Source organism: Pinus tabuliformis, chromosome 6 (assembly GCF_031772625.1).
Source record: "Pinus tabuliformis cultivar Carrire ecotype Pingquan chromosome 6, CPIR1, whole genome shotgun sequence".
Lineage (NCBI taxonomy): Eukaryota > Viridiplantae > Streptophyta > Pinopsida > Pinales > Pinaceae > Pinus > Pinus tabuliformis.
The window spans coordinates 791,186,261-791,211,205 of NC_142292.1; the positions used below are offsets into that span (position 1 = coordinate 791,186,261).

The 24,945-nt window shown below is 39.5% G+C and overlaps 1 protein-coding gene and 1 long non-coding RNA gene across 3 annotated transcripts in view; both read left to right on the top strand.

Annotated features, from left to right (window-relative positions):
- The window catches only part of LOC149261145 (formate dehydrogenase, chloroplastic/mitochondrial-like), a 43,621-nt gene extending 36,623 nt beyond the window's left edge, over positions 1-6,998 (top strand). Inside the window, exons 5-6 of one of the 2 annotated variants that reach the window (XM_089421683.1) lie at positions 845-923; positions 6,788-6,998. In XM_089421683.1, coding sequence (XP_089277809.1) covers positions 845-923; positions 6,788-6,852 — 144 coding nt within the window. In that variant the 3' untranslated portion in view covers positions 6,853-6,998. The remainder of the gene's footprint in view (positions 1-844; positions 924-6,787) is intronic. The other variant, XM_089421689.1, reaches the window with a different exon arrangement.
- Positions 6,999-10,614: 3,616 nt separating this feature from the next.
- LOC149261146 (uncharacterized) overlaps positions 10,615-24,945 on the top strand; it is a 37,881-nt gene continuing 23,550 nt past the window's right edge. The window contains exon 1 of the long non-coding RNA XR_016248390.1: positions 10,615-10,690. This is a non-coding gene — a long non-coding RNA (uncharacterized LOC149261146). The remainder of the gene's footprint in view (positions 10,691-24,945) is intronic.

Sequence of the window (24,945 nt, forward strand, 5' to 3'; positions counted from 1 at the left end):
TGTACACAGAATGGGTTTGAGGTGAAAAGTTGCATGGGCTTAGACAACAAAATTGTGCTCCATTTCCAACCTGTTATGCAAGTAAATAATTATTTATTAACAAGGTTACTTCACATTTTATTATTTCAACCAAATTTGCAGAAATGTTAAGTTGAAATCCAATATAATGTCAAAACAATGTGAACAAATTACGAGATATTCTGGTTAGTACCATACAAAACCCAACAAATGCCTAACACAATTTGTCATCTAATACTTGCTTATTTAAGTCATGTTAACTTAATGATGATGCATTAAGTTATTAATGAGCACTTTAGTGAGTGTAATATACTAAATTTATTTAACCTCCCTCTCTCATTTGTCATGTATGTATTGTAACTTTTGAATATTGAATAATATATGAAATACATCTTTCGATTTTACATGTAGCATTTGAATATTGTATGGTTTCGTTGTTGTTTTTGGTTGAAACATCATTTTGTTAATCCTGATTTTATGTTGTACCCTGTAAAAACATAGAATGGACAATCTCTAAGACACAAAATTATGAAGGATCTGTAAAATAAGCTAAACACATAAATAACAATGGAGTATATATATATATATATATATATATATATATATATATATATATATATATATGTATTCAACTATGTCAACACTCAGGTAAAGATAATATGCATTTGTTGTGCATAAGGAAATCGTACTCCATAGCTTGTAAAAGTAAACTGAGTTTCTAGCTACAAGTTGTAAGATGCATGCTTATATTAGGTGTGTATGTGCATTTCAAAATCTTTGGTTTAGTTATTTGTGTCTAATTATTGCTTCAAATGTGACCATGCAGTGGACATTTGACCTTTTTATTTCACATGGCAAGAATTTTACACAATACTTTTATGGTGCAGCGTTTGACATTTTTGGTGGTAATTTCTCTCATTTATTTCTTTTTATTTTCTTTTATTTTCCTCATGTTAAAGAGGAAATTATTTATCTTTTTTAAATACTTTGATTGAATGTTTCTGTCAGGCCAGGTAGTAACTCCTCAAGGCAAAAATGATTTGTGTGTATTATTCCATTAGGTAGGTCTTCATTATATACATGAGGGAGAGATTGTTCACTTCATCTCCCGATGACTGTTCATATTACTTATTTATCTATTTACATTATATTCACCCAATCCTGAGGATTAGGTGTCAACATTCCCCCCTTTAATCTGAAGGGATGTTGGTGAGTCCAAGCATCATTTTGAATCGTTCAAGCTTTTCTCTTCCAAGCGCTTTGGTGAAGATGTCTGCAATTTTCTCATTAGTGGAACAATGACGGAGATGGATTGTTTTGGCCTCAACATGATGTCGAATCAGATGATATTTAGTATTGATGTGCTTCATTCGATCATGGAACTTTGGGTTCTTGGCCAACTTTATTGCAGAGGTATTGTCAATCATGAGTGGAGTTGATTGTACTTGTTTTACCTGCAAATCTTCAAGAATTTTCCTGAGCCACACAATTTCTTTTGTTGCTTCAGTTGTTGCCACGTATTCTGCTTCTGTTGTGGAATCTGTTGGAACTGATTGTTTGCGTGATCTCCAGGAGACAGCTCCTGATCCAAGACTCATAGCATATCCTAAAGTAGATGCCCCAGTTTCTTTGTCTCCATTAAAGTCTGAATCATAGTATCCAATCAAGCTGAAGTTGTCCACCTGTGTATACTTGATTCCAAAGTCTTGAGTTCCCTTCAAGTACCTTAGAACTCTTTTTGCAGCAAACCAATGTCCCTCACAAGGCTTTTGCATAAACCTGGAGAGGATTCCAATAGCAAACGAAATGTCTAGTCTGGTAGTAGTTAGGTAGTTGAGACTTCCTACAAGCTGTCTATACTTTGTTGCATCCTCAAATTCTTTTCCTTCAATAGATGTGAGCTTTAAGTTTTGTTCCATTGGAGTACTAAGAGGATTGCACTCTGTCATGCCAAACCTATTCAACAGATCTCTAATGTATTTCTTTTGAGAAAGAAATATGGACTTCAGATGTTGGGTTACTTCAATGCCAAGATAGTAATGAACATAGCCCAAATCAGTCATTTCAAAACTTTTCCCCAATTCCTTCTTTATGGATGCAATGTAGCTTTCATTGTTCCCTGTCATCAAAAGATCATCTACGTATACCACAAGATATACAACTGTTTTGCCAACTTTCTTGACAAGTAAAGTTGCATCATCAAGATCATAATATTTGAAATTGAGTTTCAGAAGATGCTCAGTTAGTTTTTCATACTAGGCTCGCAATGCTTGTTTGAGGCCATAAAAGGACTTCACTAGTTTGCATACTTTATGTTCATGTCCTTTCACAGCAAATCTTTCAGGTTGGGACATAAAAACATTCTCTTTTAGATATCCATTCAAGAAAGCAGTTTTTACATCCATTTGATGGACTTTCTAACCGTTCTGAGTTGCTAGGGCAAAGAGTATCCGGATGGTAGCCCATTTTGCTGTGGGGGAAAAAGTCTCCTCATAATCAACCCCTTCCTTCTGTGCAAAACCTTTTGCCACAAGCCTAGCTTTGTGCTTGTCAAGTGAGCCATCAGCTTTATACTTGTTCTTGTAGACCCACTTGCAGCCAATTGGTTTGGTTCCTAATGGAGGATCAACCAGCTTCCAAGTGTCGTTCTTTATGAGGGCATCATACTCCTTTTGCATCGCTTCTTTCCATTCATCATGAGAAGTAGCTTCTTTGAAGGAAGTTGGTTCAAGATCTGTAGACAAGTTCAATTCACAATCATAAGAAACATCCATATCAACAGGTGAATTAGAGTCATCTACATCACCTCCATTTTGCAGGTTTGAATTTCTAGTTCCTGTCTTTCTAACTTCATCAGCATGAACACTTTCAAGTGTTTTTGTCAGCCACTTTGGGGGACCTTTCTCAAATGGTCTAGGCTGCTCCGTTGATTTAGTTGGGACTGAATCAAGATTGAGTCTCCCAATTCTATCAATTACATCACTTAAAGCATCATCCGTTGTTGGAGTTTCATGCGGGGAAGAGTGTTCTTCAGAAGAATATTCCACATGTTGATCTAGTATAGGAATCCCCCCTTCAAGATGTGGAATATGATTATCAAATTCTTGAAATGATTTTGCTTTTGCGAATCTATCCAAGCGATCAAGTTGCCGCTCAACAACATTGTCAGTTTTGGATGATTCAAGAAAAATTACATCTCTAGATACAACAAACTTCTTATTTACTTCATCATAGAGATGGTATGCTTTGGAGGTGTTTGAATACCCTAGGAAGATACACTTACGACTTCTAGCACCAAGTTTGTTTCTATGTACCTTTGGTATCAAAGCATAACAGGTGGAACCAAAGACCCTGAGATGCTTTACCGAAGGAACATGTCCATACCACATTTCATATGGAGTCTTGTTTCTAATAACATTAGATGGACATCTATTCTTTATATATGCAGCACATAGAACAGCATCAACCCAAAACATTATCTTTACATTTTTGAAGAAGAGCATGGATCGTACCATATTTAAGATTGTCCTATTCATTCTTTCAGCTACACCATTCTGTTGGGGATTATAAAGTACAGTTGTTTGATGTTTGATCCCATGTTGGCGAAGATAATTTTCAAATTCATTTGATGTGTATTCTTTTCCATTATCAGTGCGAATAGACCCAATATGAGATTGTGCATCATTTTCAATCCATTTACGAAAATTCTTGAATGTTTGAAAAGCATCAGATTTGTTCTTCAATAAATAAACCCAACACATTCTGGTGTAGTCATCAATAAATGTCATCATATATTTATTTCCATTTGCAGAAGGAACAGGCATTGGACCACATAAATCTGAATGAATGAGTTCAAGTTTTCTATGTGCTCTTGAATGTGAATCATGAAAAGATTGTTTGCTATGCTTTCCTAGAATGCAAGCATCACATTGTTTAAGTTTCCTAGGAATTGTAGGCAAACCAGCAACACCATTTTTCTTCAACAAGCGGAGGCTGTCATAGTTCAAATGTCCAAATCTAGCATGCCATAATAAACTTGATGGAAGAGTACCTTCTTCATGATGACAATTGTATGAGAAATGTTGTGCACGAGCAGAGGTTCCTTGCAGCTTGAGAAGCCTTTCTTCTTCTATTCCCCTCATGACAAGTGAGTGGTCAGATGCTTTTCTCACCTCAAGCTTGCCATCAAACATATGAATGGAGTGACCTTGCTGGTGGATGTGAACCAAGGACAGCGAGTTTCTCTTCAGCTGTGGGAGATATATAACATGGTGCAGAAGAAAGTCTGGAAGACCAGGCAATTTAAGCCTGATTGTGCCAAGCCCTGATGGCTTGATTTTTGATTGGTCTGCAAAGTATACTACTCCATCAACATTGTCAATAAATTATTCAAAAAAATATTTTCTATGAGTCATGTGGCAGGTTGCTCCTAAATCAAGCAACCAATCGTTTTTCCAAGAAGCAAGTGAAGCATGAAATAAATCTTCATTTACTCCAATGTTACATTGTGCCACAACATAGTGAGCGGATTCAGGTGCTTTACCTTTGTCTGTATCATCAGTTTTACCTTTCTGTTGGTTCCTTTGCTGCTCAATTTTGTCCCATGGTAGCTTGCATGTAGAGGCATCATGTGATCCATTTCTTTTGCAGCGAATGCCGTGCAAATCTGCCTTTTCTCCTTGAGAATGTCTGCCCCTCCTGCCTCTGAAATATCTTCCCCTAGAAGAATCTTGGGCAAGATTCTTTTCTTTATCAGCGAGGCACACAGCCTCTTCAGAAGAAGATATGATTGAATGCATTGAAAAATCTGAGTGTTGTAAAAATACTTCTGCTAGCCAAAAATGATTCTGATATATGATATATGGAGACAAAGGTATGCAGAATAATTTATCTTCAAAGCTATCTCAGTGCAAATTCACAAAAATATCAAAGATATATGTGAACAAATTATTTTCATCTTCATGGCATCTTCGCAATTATTGTCTATGTTGTCAAAGGAATATACAGAAAACTACTGAGACTTGTATAAGTAATTCCACAAATGAGTCAGTCTACAAAAGTCAATTGGAAATCTTTAGCATAACCTTAACTTCTCCGAAATTGCTCCTGTGCAAGATAGCATTCAAGAAAGTCTTACACGGAATTCCATGCTTAAGAGCCAACATAAATGTATAGAATCTCTCCTATTGTGATTAACTGCCGAAACCCATCATTTCTTCTTCTACAATAGTGTTAACCAACAGCATGATATATTAGCGAAAGTATACTGATCAGAGTCGGTTTTGGCTTTTGGTACAGAAGATATTTCAGGGGTTTTCACTTCTGTAATTCACGAGATATGGGATCTATCGGCAAACACGCAGCTAGTGTCGGACTCTCCCACCATTGAAATAAAGTAATATTATATTTAAACCACACTAAGCCATTCATACGGCAATGAAACAAAGCAACAAAGCAGTACTAATTCGATTTACTTGTATAACAGCTACGTCCCTTTAAAAATATCTGACGCTATTGTCAATTATAAAGCTTCAAGCTGACTAGAATTCAGACAATTGACATGCTACGATCAGATTGTCATCCTGTCTTTCACGAGATATAATCCTTTCGAAAGGACTGTGTCCTCCAAAATGAGGAAGTATGATATGATTTGTTTCTCAGTTTTCGAGGGGAGGTCAGGAAAACTTCGTAGATCACCTCTACAATTCGCTCGAGAACACAGGTGTTAAAGCGTTTCTGGACAGCAAGAAACAGTTTACCCACGCCACAGAGTCGTCCACGCTTGTCGACAAATTGAATTCGTGTTCGTTTAAGATTCAGGTAATGAATAAAGCGGCACCTCGTGCCATACAGACACACTCCCGTCGCTGTAAACGCTCAGGCGAGAACTTGAATTGTTTTACATGGAAAAAAAACAATAGTTCAAAGCAGCGTTATTCAAACAATGGCTCCAAAACAATGGCTCATCGTACCAGCATTCTTCAGAATCGCTCACTGCACAAAGGCCGAGGATATCACCGCATTTTCGCTGCGCTGTCTGATAGGGTTTAGGTTTGTTTTGGAGAATGGCAGCAGCATTCAAGGTGTGTATCGAGCAGTGTAACAGTAGCAGTCAATGGTGCAGGTAGGCTTGAGAGAAAATGTTAGGCAACTGACACCAACATTTATATGGGCAGCGTATTATATGGACAATGCTTTTGAATGGAGCAGCGCTTTTAAATGGAGAGCAAAGGAGCAGAATAGGGAGTTACAAAGGGCATAAAAGCTAAAAAAGGAGCTGGCTCTGATACCATGTCAGGCTAGGCAGTAACTCTTCAAGGCAAAAATGATTCGTGTGTATTATTCCATCAAGTAGGTCTTCATTATATATATGAGGGAGAGACTGTTCACTTCATCTCCCGATGACTATTCATATTACTTATTTATCTATTTACATTATATTCACCCAATCTTGAGGATTAGGTGTCAACAGTTTCACTAAAATATCAATATTTTTATAAAAGTTATTATGAAGTGTATGAAGTCCTACCTCAAGCATGAATTTGCGGATCTCAATGTTTTCTAATTTTTGTTGTGGAGAATCATTAGAAGAAGTGTTTAAGTCGGGCCATTGTATTTAGTGTTTTTGTAAACTTTTCCATGTGCTGTAAAGGAATTTTTGTAGTCCCATTATATTGCAAATAGTGATAAGAATTTTCATATATATTTTAATTAAAAAAACACATCATATCACATTATTAGTATTTAAATGAATATCTATTGGTTGCAGATCGAAGACCTTGGATTCATCTTCTAGCCCTGGACTATCCAAAGAATGGAGCTTCTAGTCTTTAGCATGACTCTCGATTGGTGGATGCTATTAGTTACATAGTTTTTAGAGGCAAACTATTGAATTATTTGAAAGGTGGAAAGACATGTGCAATGCATTGGCAACACAGTGGGAATGTTTGAAGTGATTAAACAATATTTCATGTGTAAATTGTAGCCCAATCAATATTTAGTTGGAAACTCATATTGTAATACTTGGCATTTCATATAATAAAATTTGTGGTTCAAATATTTATTTACGATTGTATTTGATATTTTTTTGTGTTGTTATCAACTTATGAAGTTGCATGATTCGCGTGTTTTCATATTAGATGAGCATGAATATTGTAAGGTATTTTTTAATATAGTCGCAAAATCATACCAATGCATTTATGTTGATTAAAAATGAATACAAATAAAATAAATATAAAACTACTAAATTAGTAGTTTATATTAATTAATAATGAACACAAATAAAATGAATATACAACCACTAAATTAATTGTTTATAATGATTATTAATGAAAGTGAATGAAATGAATATAAACTACTAAATCAGTCATTTATATAATGAATGTGAAACTACCAAAATAAGATAAATGACTACTGCAAATGATAAATTTGTGATTACAAATGACAACTAAATTTTGCATATATATGACTATTAGTAGTTAATTTACAGTATCTTATAACATGACTGAAATTTAGTCATATTTCTTTGGTCATTGATTGGTTTCAAACGATGACTAAAAATTGCATATATATGACTATTAGTAGCTAATTTACAGTATCTTATAACATGATCAACATTTTGGTCATATTTCTTTGGTCATTAATTGGTTTTCAGTGATTATATAGTAATATATTGTGTTTTATATTTACTCCTTAATTATGGAAATTAATGATTAAATCAATGACTAAATTTATGACTAAATATACTACTAGACAATAAAATTGAGACAACCAATTAGTGACTAAGCTAAAAATGACTAAAAGTTGGTTGCGTTATAAGATATTGTAAATTAGCTATTATTGGTCACCGACTGAAAAATGGTCGTTTATATGCAAATTTTAGTAAGTTTTTAAGTAATTAATTAGCCATTTTGTACTATTCATTGTTAAATGTCTTGGTTAAGAATGGTACATTCAAGTTCCATCATTGTTTACTCATGCTTTTCTTGACATCCTTCCAATGTTTCATTAATGTGTGGGATACTCTTGGCTTTGCCATTGATTGTAGAATCTTCTTGTAAATGTTGTAAATTTTGCACAGTTTTGTTAGTGTAAAGACAATTCCTCAATAAATGGGGTTTTGTGCAACCATAACACCTCATCGGTTCTCTTACCTTGCCATTTCCTCCTTTATTAACTTCTTGCTTAGTCCCAACTTGGGACTGATTATATGCCTTGGATGTTTGAGGACTATTTTTGTTCCAGTTTCTTATTTTGTTTCTCCTTCCAAACTATTTAGACAGACCATATTTTCCACTCTTTATTCCTTGATGCATCTTGTCATTTTTCTTTCCTGACTAGGAATTTTGGCCTTCACTCCCTTGTCTGGCTTGATGATTATAAACTCGGGATTTTCTTATTTCTTCATCCATAGTCTTAGAATTATCATGCTCAATCCTTTTCTTAAATGAAAGTGGAAGACAATTTAGAAAATGTTGCACCTTTTTATTTTCCTCTTCAATATATGGAACATAATGCAATAAATGGGTTAACTTTATTACCAATTCATCCATCAACATCTGCCCCAATTTTAATTCATGAAATTCCATTACTCTGTCATCAAAATAATGCTCAGTTATGTACTCCAGTTTAAATAATTTATGAAATTCTTCCCAATCAACCTCCTTGCCTTTTAAATTATGGATAGTCCTCATTTCCTCCCACTATAAGGAAGCCTTTCCTTGTAACTGGTATTTGTCCATCTTAGCCTTTGAGTCCATGGAATAATCATATACATGGAAGTATATATTAATATTTAGAAACTAAGCTTTAGTTACTTCCTCTGTTTCCCCATCAAAAGTTGGAGGTCTAGTTTTTAAAAATTCTCCATGAAGTTCTACTCTCATCTTCTTTCCTTTCTTCTCCTACAGTTTGGAGGAGATATGCTCCTTTGCATCAACAACTTACTCTTTTCTTTCTACTACTTTCTTTATAGTCTTATGTTTGGACATTTCCCTCAATTTTCTTCATCCCTTATTGTTTTCATTGTTTTGGGATTTTACTTATTAGTTAAGTTTTTTATTAATTTTTCCTATTTTGCACCGTCTTTCAACAATTGTTCATGTCCTACACCTAAATTTAATCAATTTATTCTATAGTTTTCACATCATATCCAGCATTTCTCTAGTAGAAAATTTCTTTTTTTCATCCTAATTGTATGTAAAGTTCTTCTTCTCCATCCTTTGGTTTATCCATTCTCCTTATTCTTTGCATCTCCTTAACTACTCACTCTCTCTCTTTACTATATACAAACATTCATTCATTGGTCAGCAACAGTGTAGTCATATTAAAAGGCCACAGTTTTGCAACCTAGGCGATTATACCATTTGTAACATCCCCCATTCAAGTGACAAAGTTACCACAATAAAATTTGTAATTCATATAAGAAATACAGTAATTTAAAAAACAAAATTGCATATTCATGTTTAGTCCTTATCATAATATTACTTGTTACTCATTTGATTTGTTGGGATATAAAGTTATATAGCTTTTGAGCATCACTATATAGCAAGTAATGAATGACAATCTAACCACTTCTATTGAATTCATATGCCTACCTATAGGACTTATCATTTAATTTATTTATACTAAAATCAGGCATGAATGTGATATATTATTAATAATAATTGTCCATGGAAAATAATACTCTGCCCCATTATGCATTCTTGGATTTATTTAATCAACCACTATTGTATTTTATGTCTATGAATGATATTACTAGATAACATAAAACTACTTATGCTAATCCAAGTAATTTAGAGTTTTTGGCATGACACTAGTGTTATAGTTCCAAATATCACCCTTGGTATTTGTGATGCTTGGTTTATGGCTTAGGGCAACCCCTCCTTCCAGACTTTGTCCAAATATTTAAAAAACAAGGTTTTATTCCTTGTACGCTACTTTGCCTGAGATAAACGCATGTACACGCGGGTTAGTCAATACCCAACCTGCGTATATGTGTTAAAACACTTAAAAAATTTAAATTTCCTTAATTATGGGCGGAGTTCACGGGTTTTACCTGTTGTTTAGCTCCTAGTGCCCGTAGCCCAACTGTTTCCCAACTAAAAAACTAATTGGGAGAAGTATAAAAAGACTTCTATGGGAAGACCTAAAGGAAGGAAGAAGAGATAGGATTACTATACTAAGATTATCCCAGACTGAGTTTGAAGTATCCCTATGCTTCAAGCACTTCCCCAAGTTCTAGGAAACCCTTGTTTCCTTCAATGTTGATATTCTCCCACTTCCGTGAGATATCATGGTATTGGTTATGGATGGAGGCTGTTGAAGACTGGGACTAGATGGATCTAGAGGACGGTTCCGCTTGGAGCCGGAAGAAGTAGACTTAGGTGAACACTTTCCGTGTTTGTTATAACTTTCTACAATAAAAAGAAACGATGTCTTGTTCCTGAGATTGACTTTGTTTATGCATCAGATGTTGTCGTAATTCATGTATGAATGTTATTTTGATGTATAACTAACCATTTTCTTATATGATATAAAGTTGATTTCATTAAAATGCTTTATTTATATGTTGCTATGTATGTTTGAATTGGTTGATTTGCAGATTTGAAGATCATCAGGAGTTGCAGAGGGTTTGAACCTTGCTGGAACTACCCAAACGAAGGACATCCAGGTATGATCATTATCGCATAGTTTGTTTATATAAGCATGTTGCCTGAGTTTTATGTGTGTTTCTTACTGTAGATTGCTCTTGCTCTGTTGGGGTTCCAACCCAAAACCCTAGGGTACTTATTCCCGTAACAGAATTAGTGACTCCACTATGGATAACAACCTTGTTATTCCTAGTTTGGGTTGTTCAGTGTCAATCAGGGCTCAGTTCTTTTTTTTTTTCTAAGTTAAGACTACTGCTATATTAAGAAAGAAAAAATATTTACAGATGTGTACATCCCGCGAGGAGGCCGAAGCCAGTCCTCCATCTGAAAAGCTTTAACCAAGCCATGAGACACGGTCCATTATAGTTCCTGGACATAAAGCAGCCTAGACTCAAACTGACAAAAAAAATCATAGTTGTTGGCAGTACCAAGCTAGCTTACATCAGTAACCTTTTGACAAAAAGAACAAAAATTTGAAGCCTGAGACTTGCAGCGACGCCTGTACCGAGTCTCGGGACTGAGTTGGACATAAACATAGACTCTAAAACACAACAAGTTTTGAAACAACATGACAAAAAGAAAAAGCAGAGCAGAGCACCCGAGAGCTAGATTGGATGGTCTGAAGAAGCCTCCTGCTTGCCTTTGTCTGGGCTTGGCGAGTCGAGCCAAATCACCAGCCCGTCCTCGTTCTGATGTTGTTCTCCCTGATTTGCCGGGGCACAAGCGTTGAAGACATCCACTTCCATGTTTGAGTTGGGCGGCGGCAAGACCTCTTGCACAGAGGCAGCGTATCCAGAAATACCCTGTATCGGAGCACAGGAGCTAAAGACATCCATCTCCATATTGGAATTGGGTTGTGGAAAGATCTCTTGCACCGAGACGTCATATCCAGAAGATTCCTGTGGAGCAGGCTGGACCGGGGCTGATTGAATTGGGGCAACCACATGTCGACGAGTGCGATGCACCAATCCTTCCATATCCCCCAGGAGGATATCGCTTTCATGGACCAATTCAGTAGTTGGGGAACTTGAATTTGACAGGTCGGGCTCTTCTTCAGATATGAATACTGTAAAGGTGACAACCACCTCTGGTCTCACAAGGCGGCTTGGAAAACGGAATCTAAACGTCTGGTAGGTGCCCTGTGGGAGCAGGCATTCCTGTTCAGAACTGGGCGACGATGGTGGCTCCGCAACGATGGGCTCTACCGGGTAAAGGTCTTCCAAGACCACGCGGGTGCCAGACCTCCCTCCCCACATAGGAACCCCACGACTGCGTGGAATTGCTTGAAGACTTAGCGTTCCCAAACACGCAGTAATCCCTTGGATGCCTGCAAACTGAAAGCCCTCTCTCCGAGCACTGAAGGCGTCTATGGAACCGTTCTGTGCCATAACTGGTCTGTCAAAGTCGTTATAATGCATTACCTTCTGTCTCAACATGGGGGAAAGGCCTTGGCCTCCTCTCCCCTTTCGCATCATAGCCTGAGCAGCCATGCTCGGCATCAATGCCGCTTCCCTCTTCCCTTGCCGCAGACCAAGAACATTAACTTGCTGCATTAATTCATTGCGTTTTGTACCGGCCTCCATGTACATTCGTCGACGGTCCTCCCAGCCTCCATGTGTCATGGCGCATGCCATCCTTAATAGCTAGTAGAGACACCCGCATCTTGAGAGATCTTGAGAGATCATTGCCCTCAGTGTGCTTAAATGATCTTTGGACGGAATGTTGTCTACAGCGCCTTCAAAGTGGTGCTCTTTTGCCTCCACTCCGAGATTGGCTAGTAGATCTGCCAACTTGTTTCCTTCCCTCCTGATGTGCTTAAAAATTATAGCTTGATGCCTGGATATCCAGTGGTTGATCATCTCAAGCCTCTGGGACATTCTCCAACTGCTGCTTTTTTTATGTACCGGGGAGCCATGCTGTAACTTTGTGGCCATTTTGATTATTATCTGCGAGTCCCCTTCTACAATGAGGGGGAAGAGATTTGTCCTGTGTGCTATATTGAATCCTCTCCATAGACCTTCCAGTTCCGCATATTTGTTAGTATCCCACCCTATCGAGCCCATGAAGATGCTTAGAGGACGGCCTATGTGATCCCGGAATACACCACCATACCCTGCTTGTCTAGGGTTTCCCTTAGAGGCCCCGTCGAAGTTTAGTAGAATCATGCCTACTGGAGGAGGATTCCAAGAACTTATTTCCTGCCTGTGCTTGTTAGGAGATCTGTCTTTAGTTGAATAATTGTTTATGCTCATTTGCCAGTTGGCCCATATGGCCTTTTCTTGAGGAAGCGTCGGAAGGTCTTCGGGGTGCCATTCCTTGAGTGAGAGGGTTTCTTTAATGTTATGATGGACTATATTCCACAGTTTTTCCAACGGCAGCGTTTGATCTTTGAATATTCTTCGGTTGCGCTCTTTCCACAAATTCCACATTAGAAAACCTGGGAGGAGTGTCCATAATTCATTGAGAATGGGACTTTGATAGGGGGCTTGACTTCCCTTGTCTATGGTTCCTCTGAGATCGTCTTGCACTCTTCTTTCTTTTTGACAGCGGAATGCTATCTTCTCCCATAGTTTTTTTCCCATTGCACAGTTCTGCATTAAATGTATTGCTGTTTCTTCCTCCTGTCGGCACATATAGCACATGGAAGGACCTGAGAAATTTCTTTTTCTAAGATTGTCCCAAGTTAAGACTCTGTTATGACAGAGGAGCCAAAGAAATGTGGATATTTTCGGCCAGGTTGATTTATGCCAGACTTTCCCCCATAATCTATCTTTGTACATATGCCCTTGTATGATTATGTTATAAGCTTCCTTGGTTGTGAAAACTCCTTTCTCTCCGTGGCCCCATCTCAAGATGTCCGGTTCATCCGAGACTCTTATCTGTCTTTTTTGTAGCTCGGTTTCGAGGAGCATATGTGTTTGTTCTGAGCCGTTTGGGAGGAGCAGATGTTTGTCTTTCCACTTCCTGTAATCTTGAGGTGCTTCGGAGGTCCAGCATTGATTGACTTTGGCTTGATGATGTATTCCTCTTTCGTTGTCAGGAATGCCTTGAAGAATGTCATTGATTTTTGGCATCTGCTGCCACGAATCATCCCAAAAGCGTGCAGTACTCCCATTTTTGATTTCCCAGAAGCAGTGTTCCTGGATAAGAGATCTGTTTTGTATTGCCGCATTCCAGATTGCAGATCCCGAGTTTGTCTCAGTCATGCGTAGTCTTTCCTCCAATGGATGGTTGTTGGCGTACTTGGCTGTCCAGAGGGATGCCCATGGTGTACTAGGATTCGCCAGCCATCGCCACCAGATTTTGGCTCCCATTGCCTTGTTGCTGTGTTCGGGGTCTCGCAGGCCTATTCCTCCTGCATCTTTTGGTAAACACACTTTTTCCCACTTTAGAAGGGCCCATTTTCGATTCTGTCCTGAACCTCCCCATAGAAATCTTCGCTGTAGATTCTTGATTTCTTTTAGGACCCACTTGGGGGCCGCTAGAATGGAGAAGAGATACAAAGGCATAGATTGGAGTACTGCTTTTATTAAGATTATTCTGCCTGCCATGTTCAGAGAGCGAGTGGTCCATAGGAACAGACGTTCTTCTAGTTTTTCTAAGAGATGCTTCCATGAGGAGTGCTTGAGAGCAGAGCTTGTAAGAGGGGTGCCTAAGTACTTGGAGGGTAGGGAGGCGGAAGTGAAACCCAGAATGCGCTTAATTGCTCTTTGAGTGGTGACGGGGGTGTTGAAAAAATAGATTTGGGATTTAACTTGGTTGATGAGGGCTCCGGATGCATCAGAGAAGGTGGAAAGAAGGGTTTGTATAAGGCGAGCTTCTTGGACTGAGGGGTGAGCAAAAAGCATGTTGTCATCTACGAATTGCTGGTGGGTGTGAACCGGGGAATTGTGAAATGAGAGCCCTCTTAACCTTCTATTGGTCTTGGCTGTTGTGATACTTCTACCCAGGCCCTCAGCCATGATGACAAACAGGAAGGGGGATAAGGGGTCTCCCTGCCTTATGCCTCTAGAGGGTCGAAAAGTAGCTGAGGGGATGCCATTGATTAAAACTGAGAAGAAAGCAGAGGATATTAAACTATAGATCCATCGAATCCAAGCGGGAGCAAAGCCAAAAGCCGTTAGAATTTTGTGAATGTATACCCAACTTAGGCTATCAAAAGCTTTGGAGAGATCTAGTTTAAGCAACATACCTGGTCTTTTGGTCACTTTTAGGGAGTGAATTAACTCATGAGTGAGGATAATTCCATCTGTGATTTGGCGGCCTTCAACATAGCCGGATTGCTCAGGCGAGATAATGAGGGGAAGAAGCGGTTTGAGCCTATTGGCAATAACCTTTGAGGTAATCTTGTATATCATGTTACAGAGTGCAATGGGCCTGTATTTGTCCAGTTTGTTGGAGTCTTCTCCCTTAGGGACTAGAGCAATAAAAGTGGCATTTAGTCCTGGATACATCCACCTTAGCTCTCTGGATTCCTCAACCACCTGCCATACTTCATTCTTTATCAGGTCCCAGAATTTGTGGAAGAAGTTTGCAGTGAATCCATCCGGTCCGGGCGCTTTTCCTTCTTTCATCTGTTTGGCCGCCTCTTCTACTTCCTACATAGTGATAGGTTGGAACAATAAACTGTTGTGCTCCTCCGTTATGACCTTGGGTATGTTCTGAGTGAGTCGATTGATGGTTGGGATTCGATTGATTTCTGGCTCTTGGTAGACTTTTTTGAAGTGGTTGATGAATTCCTTTTCTATGCCCTCATGCGTTTCGATCTTCTCTCCCTGCTCATTATTGATATGAGTAATTTGATTTATCATTCTTCGTTGGACTGTTGTTTTGTGAAAAAAAATTGTGTTTTTTCCCCTCCTTTGAGCCATCTTATTCGTGATTTCTGCCGCCATAAGATTTCCTCCTGTTTAGCTCTTTCTAAGATCTTTGATTCTATTTCTTGTTCCTGTTTGGAGAGCTCCTCTGTTCGCCCGCCTGTGATGATAGCTTGTTGTACTTTCTTCATTTCAATCTGAAGTTGGGCCTGATCTGCAAAGATGTTACCAAATGATTTGTGGTTCCAATCTTTGATGACCTTTTTGAGATTTTTCAGTTTTTGTTGGAATCTAGCCATTTTTGTGCTCTCGGTTGAATTGAAATTCGTCCAGCATGTCCTGACCAGTTTTTCAAAATCTGGATGAGAGAGCCAAAACTCCTCAAAACGAAAGGGGCGTCTGAGATTTTGACTAGGTCTGTTCCATTGGAGCTCTATGGGCCAATGATCCGATCCAGAGCAGGGGATAATAGAGGCTGTAAATTCTCCACCTACATGAGTTGCGTTGTCAGAGATGAGGAACCGATCAAGGCGTGATGCTATTTGTTGCTCTCCTGCCCTTTTATTTGTCCAGGTAAAGACTCCGTTGCTGGTTGTGACGTCCATAAGCCAGTTGCTGTTGATGAAGTTCTTTAGAAGACCGTCATCATTATTTGAGTTACTTCTGCCTCCCCTTTTTTCGTCCATACTGGTTATCATATTATAATCTCCTCCAGAGATCCATAGAGGGAGAGGTCTATCTCTATTGAGATCCGACAGAGTGTTCAGTAGTTGGTTTTTTTGAGTTGTTTCCTGTGGGAAATACACATTAGTTAACAGTCCATGACCATTCGTAACTTGGAGGTGGAATATCGCTTGGATGAAGTTCTTGTTAGCTTGAATGTTGCTGAGGTGGATTAACCGGGCATCCCAGAGAATGGCGAGGCCACCAGAAGCTCCATGTGCGTCTACTGCTGTGACTAGCCCTCCTGGCCAGGCCTTCGCCGCTATTTTTTCCAGAACTGTGGAGTTGCATTTCGTCTCTTGTAGAAAGAGGATACTGGGTTTTTCTTGCTTCAACATGTTTTTTAGGATTCATCCTTTCTTGGGGCCGTTGAGCCCTCTAATATTCCATGAGATTAACTTCATTGAGAAGGGTTGGGGTATACATCGAAGTACTTAGTCAGTTTGGCGTATCGCCCTGACTCCACCAGAATCTCTCCTATCTGGATTGTTCTTTCTAGGGTGGTTTTCCGTCCCCTTTTTTTGCTGTCCTTAGTTTTGAATTTGTCGTCCCATGGACTGCCAATCTGTACCCCTAGAGAATATTTTTTCTGTGCCTTGCTTAATACTGCTACCAAATTGTCTACCTGTTGTTCTGGGATTTGTTCAAAGCTTCCTGTGCAACATGCTTGTTCCAGACATGGAATGTCCAGCTCTCCGATGTCTAGGGGCTCCAGGTCCTCATCCATAATTTGGGGCGATTGAAGAATATTTTCAGGTTCTGTCGAGGCTTTTCCGCTTAGTTGAGAGTACTCCATATCCATTTTCTCAGTTGGTTTAGACATATTATTTTGAGGTTCTTTCGAGTGGTCTTGATGGGTGATTTTTTTCCCTCTTTGCGTTGAAGTTTCCCCTGGTTGTTGTTGCTGGTTTGCTTCGTCTTTCTCCTGTTCCTCGTCTGATCCTTTCTCATCTGCTTTATTCAGAGCTTCGAATCTATTGCTAGATGTTGCCTTGTTGCCAGGATTTGCTTTGGGATTGTTGGTGTGTCTTTTGTTTCCTCTTCTCCTATTGACAACCTTTGTGAATCCATCAGGAGAGTGATTGTTGGATTTGTCCGGCATGGATGGTGGCTTATTAAGAGGGCAGTCTCTATACAGGTGTCATATTTCATGGCATTTCCTACATCGAAATGGAACCTGTTCATAGTCTATTACTTGAACCCATTCATAATCTTCGTGAAATAAGCTTACCGTATCTGGCAATGGTTGTTTGAGATCCATGTAAACACAGATCCTGGCATATGAGATCTGCTTGCGTAGTCTTGTTTCCTCTGCTACCCTTACGAATTCGCCAATAGCGTTGCCAATCTCCTTCAGTGAAGTTTCCTCCCAATATTCCCAGGGCAGAGAGTAAATCCTGATCCAAACTGGCGCATAACTCAGATCCTCCTTGTCTGGGTTGAATCTTTCCACCCAGCCTTTGAGAAATAGGCCTGCCGAGTTGAAAAAATAAGGCCCTCCTTCCAGGATTCTGGTTCGGTCTTCAAAACAGTTGAAAACAGCAGTGAAGAAACCCTTTGCTCCTAAGTGCAAAGATATGTCCCCTTTAGGATGCCAAACAGTGCTGATCCAAGCCCTCAGAGCCCGTTCCGTGGGCCAAATCCCTATAAATTTGCAGATCAATGCATGATCCCGCATATACTGTATCCTGGCGTTGATTCGTTCACTTGGAAAGAACACCTGTGGTCTTTTAGTGGCAACAGGTTTGCAGGTTGAGGAACTTGCCCTATTTCTGTGCTCTGTCTCAGAATCTTCACCCTGCTGGTGATTGTCGTGCCCGGTACCCTCACTGACTTCATTCGGTTTGTCCCCATCTGCCCGTTGCGGTGCTCTCGCGCCCGGTGAAGGGGGAGGCTCTTGGCCCTCCCCCTGGGGAGGAAACATTGTTCCGTCCCTTATGGTGCCGTCACAGCGCTCTACTACACTTGTATTTGCCGCAGGTTTCTGGCTCAACAGGCCTGCCGCCTGCAGGGTGTTGTCGAAACCCTAACGAAACCCGTGATAGTTCATTCGCCTCGCTCCGCGTTCTCTCAACTGACAGTTTATTACTAATCAAGGCTCAGTTCTTGGTTTGCTTGTTGTAACAATATTGTTTGGTCATGTAGGAACTCAGACCTTAAGTCTGATATTTTTTATCTGGCCTTGTTTTTTATTTTTCTTGCAAAACTCAGTATACGCACTTTTGTCTGTTTACAGTAGTGTACAGACGTTTGTTTCTGTGAAGTGAACTCGCATATATGCGAGTTTCCTTTGTTAGAAGCGCGTGTACACGCCTCTATGCTTGAACACAGTGGCGTATACAATTTTTTGCATGTTTTTTTCAAATCTTTCTGTCTAGAAAGATTTGTTTCTTGGTCTGTTTGGTTTCTGAGTGGTCAAGTTTCTGCCTTTAGAAATTTAATTATTCAATGAGCTTATTGTTTTGAATTATCTTCTGCTTTGAAAAGTTTTTGGACTAGGTTTGCTTTTCAGTGAGTTTATGATTTGTGTTTTGACACACAAGACTTCTTATAGAGGTTCTTGATTGTTCTAGTCCTCTGGAACAGTAGATTGTTTTCAATCTTTGTGTCAAGCTTGATTATTGGTCTACTTGCTTTGCTTTCTGTCATTTTGTGGCCTTACACCTTTTCTTTCTTTTTGAAAGTTTCTTTTTGATGAATTTGAAAGTGTTTCTTTCCTGACTTCTTGGTCAGTTTCTCAAAGCTCTTTGCTGTTGTTTGGGTCGATTAGTACAAGTTGAAGCCCTTTTTGTTCAAGTTTTCATTCGTTGTCAAATTGGTAACTTGCAAAGTTTCCTTGTGCTCTTCTTTCGGTCTTTGAGTCTTTGGTGGCATATAGAGTGCTTTCGAAAGGTTGTTTTCATTGTTTCTTGAAAAAGAAAAGTCCTTAAAAAACATTGTTTTTGTCTTCTTTTTCCAAGTTTGATTTTGGTTTCTTTTGATTTTTTGAAAGTGATTTGTGATCTTTTTTTATTAGTCCTTCTTGTTTGGAGAAGATTTTGTATTTGAAATTTGTATTCTTTTCAAACACTTAAGTTGGCTTATTAAAGTTATAAACAATTGCTTTCATTTCTTTTTAGAGTAATCTAGGATCTTGCATTATCATGTACACCTTGCATTAGGGTAGTTTTGCATTATTAAAGCATCAATAATATTTTTAGTTTTTGTGAGTGAGAAGTGTGCTATAAGAAAAGAAAATATTTTTTTTTTGCTTTATAGAAGTTTCTTAGAACCCAAGTAGAAATTTATTTTCATCGAAGAACAAACAATTGCATTTCATATAAGTTAGTTTTTCATTAATTTCTTTTGCATCATACAAACACCATCGGTTTCATTTCCATTTGTCCCTTTGACTCAAAAGAACAACCATTTAAAATCAAGCGCTTAATAAAATAAACTAGAACTTTTTGTATTGTCATCAGAATACACCAACAAGTTTTAGGTTTATTAAGGGCCTTGGATTAGGCAAGAGGAGAGTAAACTCTCCAAGGCCACTCTAAATTGTAAAACATAGAAGTCTAATTAAATAGTGAAATCCAATAGCGTTAGGGAGACCGGGAAAGCTCCGTGATTGGGAGTTAAGCACGAGGGTTCGTGAAGATAAGGACGAGAGATACCCCCTCTCTTACTTGTCGGATCCTACCTCACGACTGTTCTGCCCAGCTTCTGATACTAGTTGGTTTCTTTAGTTGCCTATCCTATGGATCCAACACAGGTGGCTACAGAGGGGAATCCCGTGGCACCTGAGGTTAACGATGCACCCGTTTAGCAGTACTTCTAGAAGGCACCCTTGCGAAGCTTGGGGCCTTGCACCGGCAAAGGCTGTTGTCTGGAGGTCAGCGTAACTACTTCTGATACCTTCGCTAGTAGACCTGGGGCGTAATTACCCCAATCTATTTTCGGAAGGCCCTTATTATTAACTTTCTTGTATTTTGGTGTCCGGTCCTAATCACCCAGAGCGGAAATACTTGGAAGTTGTTTGATTGCTTATCTATTTAGGGACAATTTTAGTGTGTGTTTTGTGCTCCTAATCAACCTAGATTTTAATTTTCTTGAGTCTTTGAGTAGATCTTATAAAAATACTTCAAAGTGGCTGACCGACCATCTCGACGGTCCTAGAGACTTCATGGGATTTCACCTACGAGTCCAGAGCCTTCTCCTAGAAGGCGTAGGAGTGATTTTGCCAGTGGTTTTCAACCAGTGGCAGCAGGCACATCGGAGATTGATCCTCCACTTGGGGGCATTAGTTCACAAGATAGACCCGATCCTAGCACAAAGTTAGAGAGGAACACACCAGTTCTTTCTCGAGTACTCTTCCAGTCGGAAGATAGTATTGAAGTTGAAGAGATTTCAGAGTCGGTTGCGGATCCGAATTCTCCTCTCCCTCCCGATCATTCAAACATATTGTTATACATTGGAACTCTGACTCACAGGCCTTCGAGCCCAGGTCCACACACATCAATCCCTTCGATGACCACTGCTGGAAGCATGGCATCCATCACGAGTGTTGCGAGCATGCAAACTCCCATATCTGTGCAAGGGGGAGGAACTATTTCCATCCCTTCTGACACTCCTAGCACTTCCTTATTTGGGTCTACTTCCATTCCGTCGACGAGTGGAAGTTCTCAAGATAATGCATCCAATTTTGGATTCTTCCCTTTTGGAATGCCCTCTCAAGGTATTCCTTCAGTTCCATTGAATATACCATCAACTGCATCCACATCCTTGATGAGTGGAACGGCTTCTTTTCAGGGTTTCCCATTTGAGAGTGGTCATATACCACATTCCAATCCTACAGTAGGGTCTATGCCTTTTCCTTTCACAAGTCAAGGTGGTAACCCCTTTCAGAGTTGGACTAACCCTGCGGTTAGTGGGATAGGAGCTGGGAATCAGTTTTTCAGCCAACAAGGGAATGTGTCGTATTCCTCGGTTACTTCATTTCAAAGTTTTTCACCCTTTGCTAATGCTTGGAACCCTTATCAGGGGCTATCAGCTCCTTTCAATACTTTGTTAGGGGGTAACTTCACCGATTACGGAGGATTTTCGGCAGGAGTTGGTCAAACTCTGAGTTTTGCTGGACCCCAAGGATCACCCTTTGGTTCAATAGGTTCTACAAGTTACTTCGGGCAACTTGGTGCCTTTCCAAATCCAAGTCATTCTTTTCAGACCTATGGGAACCTCGCCCAGTCCAGATGGAATTCCCAAGGTCCTCCATGACTTCCTTTTCTGGCCACGCTTAATTTGCCAGACTTGACTAAATTGACAAATGATCCAATTAGGTACAATCCGGCTTGGCCTCCGGTCCCAACCAAACTTCCGTCAGATATTCCAAAATTTGAAGGGAAGAATGGTGAAGACCTGGGCGCCCATGTAACCACGTTCCATTTATGGTGCTCATCCAACTCCTTGATTGATGATTCGATCAGGTTGAAGTTATTTCAACACACTTTAACTGGGAATGCGGCCAAATGGTATATAGAGTCTCCAGGGGGAACCTTTACTTCTTTTGCCAGTTTGGCTAATATTTTCTTGAACCATTTTCAGTTGCATGTCCGTAATGAAGCCAGAACGAAGCTTCTAGCCAATTTTTATCAAGACACGGCAACTCACATTTCTAACCATATTCAGGAATGGAGACGGAGAAAGAGGCTTATCAAAGGCGAAATTCCACCAGAATTCCGTCTCGAGTGGTTTCTAAAATCATTTCAACCTGAGATCCCCAAGGATGTGTCTCTTTCTGGTGTTTATTTGGAAGAGCAGGCTATTTTTCGAGCCCAGCAGTTAGAACTGATATATTCTCAGTCTGGGACTCTGCAGAAAATCCTACCTGACGCTCATAGATCTAAGGTTGATTTAGCCAAACCGAAGCCAAGCCCTCACGCTGATGGTATAGTTGGATCAATTGACGCAAATACGGTGAACCTTTTGAACCAATTGCAGCAATTGTCTCTACAAACTGCTTCTTCTAACTAGGCTGCACCGTCTACTCCTACGCCTTCCCAGCCTTCTTCCATAAACACCGTCTAGGCCTCTAACCCCAAAGGAAATCAAAAATCCGATGGGAAGAAGAAGGGACGAGGTAAAAATAAGAATCTGGAAGGGAAGGGTAATGCGAAAAAGCCCGGCAACGGTGCCGGTGAGGCTAGAAAAGAGTCCAAAAAGAAGGTTAAATTTCCGTGCAAGTTATGCAATGGAGATCATTTGGCTCACCTCTGCCGAAGATTCAGGATGCTTAGCGCTTGTTAGTGCAGCAAGGGTCCTCTAGCTCCCAAGTTGTCCTGACTAACCCTTTTCCCCAAGGGCATCAATTACTTGCTAGCGCAAGCTCAAACCCTGGTACCTCCGCAGGGGGCAACTAGGAAGGGGAAAATTCCTCAAATGTCTAAATGATGGGTTCTCATGTCGATGTTGCTACACAAGCACACGATTATGGTGAAACAGAAACATCTAAGGGTAAATCTGTTCTTAAAACCACAGACCCACTTCATATTGTGCAACCCTCTGCTGAGCCTATACCTCGAATACCGAAAGGTTCCGCTAAGCGTGCGACTATTAACCCTAGTGCTAGGGCAGCCCAAAACTGCTCAATTGTATAATATCTCGCTCAAATTCCTTGTGCTATGTCTGCATTGGAGGTACTCCAGTCGTGTCCTGCTCAGAGAAGTGCTTTGCTTTTGGCAATCGGGGCAGTGGATCCAAAAAATTCTTTAGTTCTTACTTTTGATATGCTCAATGTTAAAAAGAGACTTCCTCACCATATGTCTTTCCAGATAAAGTCTACTTACCGGAAAACCAATATTTTTTGGACAGTTATAGATGAGGGAGCTTCCACATCCATAATGTCTATGTCATGTTGGAAGGCAATTGGATCACCTTTAGTTGTTCCTTCACCTACTCTCTTAATGGCATTTGATGGTCATTCTCATAGGCCACACGGAATTATCCCGGCTTTTCCTATATGTGTTGGAGGAAAGGTCATTAATATTGAGGTAGAAATCATTGATGCCAACCTGTATTACAACCTCCTCTTAGGAAGGAATTGGATTTATGAGATGGATGCCATAGTTTCATCTCTATTTCACATCCTCTGTTTCCTGTAGAAATTTTGAATAATTTAACACATATTCAACAGAGATTATCCTGATCATGTACTATTGCGGAATACATACACAATACATAAGCTCCTCTACGTTGATCATCAATATAGCAGCATCAATAACAATAAAACATCAAGAGCATTCACACATTAACACAATATGTAACCCGGGGAAAGCATCTCGCTAAAAACCCCAACTATCTGTATATTAATGATTGAGACCATGTAACATTACAAAGTACAATGCTTATCACAAGCAATCCAGTACCAGCTCCACCTGTTACACACAATACAGCTCAGATTTGATCTCCAAATCTATCCCACTGCTTGCCTGCCTCCACAGCTCAATACCTGCTCAAGAACTGATGAGAATGGCTTACCAAACTCGTATTTCACCTGCAAATAGTCACTCACACTATGTTGGACGTGAGCACAAGCTACAATTCTCAATATTTGCCCCATCATTGGCATACTCAATCCCCTTTGATTGTGCAAATCATCATGCACAACTATAGTCACAACTGATAGCAATCTGATCCTCTAACACCTGTCCCTGCTGAACTGAACATGCACTGACATGCAATTGAGTTAACTGATGTATTCTATAGTTGTATTATGAGTTAATAACTTGTGAATTAATTAATAACTAATTCACCCAACTCATCTCTAGTCTATTTGCCAGTTAGACTAAATACAACCAGTTTAACAAAGCTAAACTGAACACAACTCCATCAACTGCACCTCCAGTCCACTAAACTCAACTCACTTGAGTTCTAATTGAAGTCATGCATGCAACAACTCAACTGACTCATAAGAAAAGCGTACTTCCTTCTGACAGCTGCATGGGCCACATCTGTAGCTCAAACTGAAGTGCTCCAAGAGAATAAGATCAAGTTTATAGTCCAAATATTATTATGAGACAATAATATTTGACTTTTCTATTTTTGACAGCCAGTCTAAAAATAGACTTTGATCACTCACACTGTGATCACTCACTTTGATCAAAAATAGAAGTCCATCTATTTTTCCCAACTTGACCAATCATCCATAAACAGCAACCTGCAATCCATAGACATGATCCATATGTCTAAAAATAGACATATTCTAAAAATAGACTTGCGCCATAATTTGCCTGCGGGCCCACTTAGTGAAGGCGACTCTTTTCACTAAGCTCCATCATCTTTGTTATCACAAAATCACTACTAAGGGCTGCAACCAAGCAAGATTTCATGTAACTCTTTCAACCAGACTTTAGACCAAAGATTAGCCTCTTTGGTCAGAGAGGGCTCTCTCACAGACTCTTGATAAAAATCCTTCACTACAACAGATGGCTAACTCTTTACTCATTCATGAAAACAAAAGCTGGTTGGATACATATCAAACTGGTCCTCATTGGGCTATGGAGTCTCATACACTAAGTAAACAAGAAAAACATAGTCATTTCATGGAAGTCAAGGCTCTTTGCATTAAATGTTCAAACATACTCCACAAAAACCACAGCTTGCCAAACACACAGGAAGTCAGAGCATAAGATATGAATTCTGAGTGATTGTGCTATAACAAGGCTATAAAAGAACATATAATATAAAACACCACCATT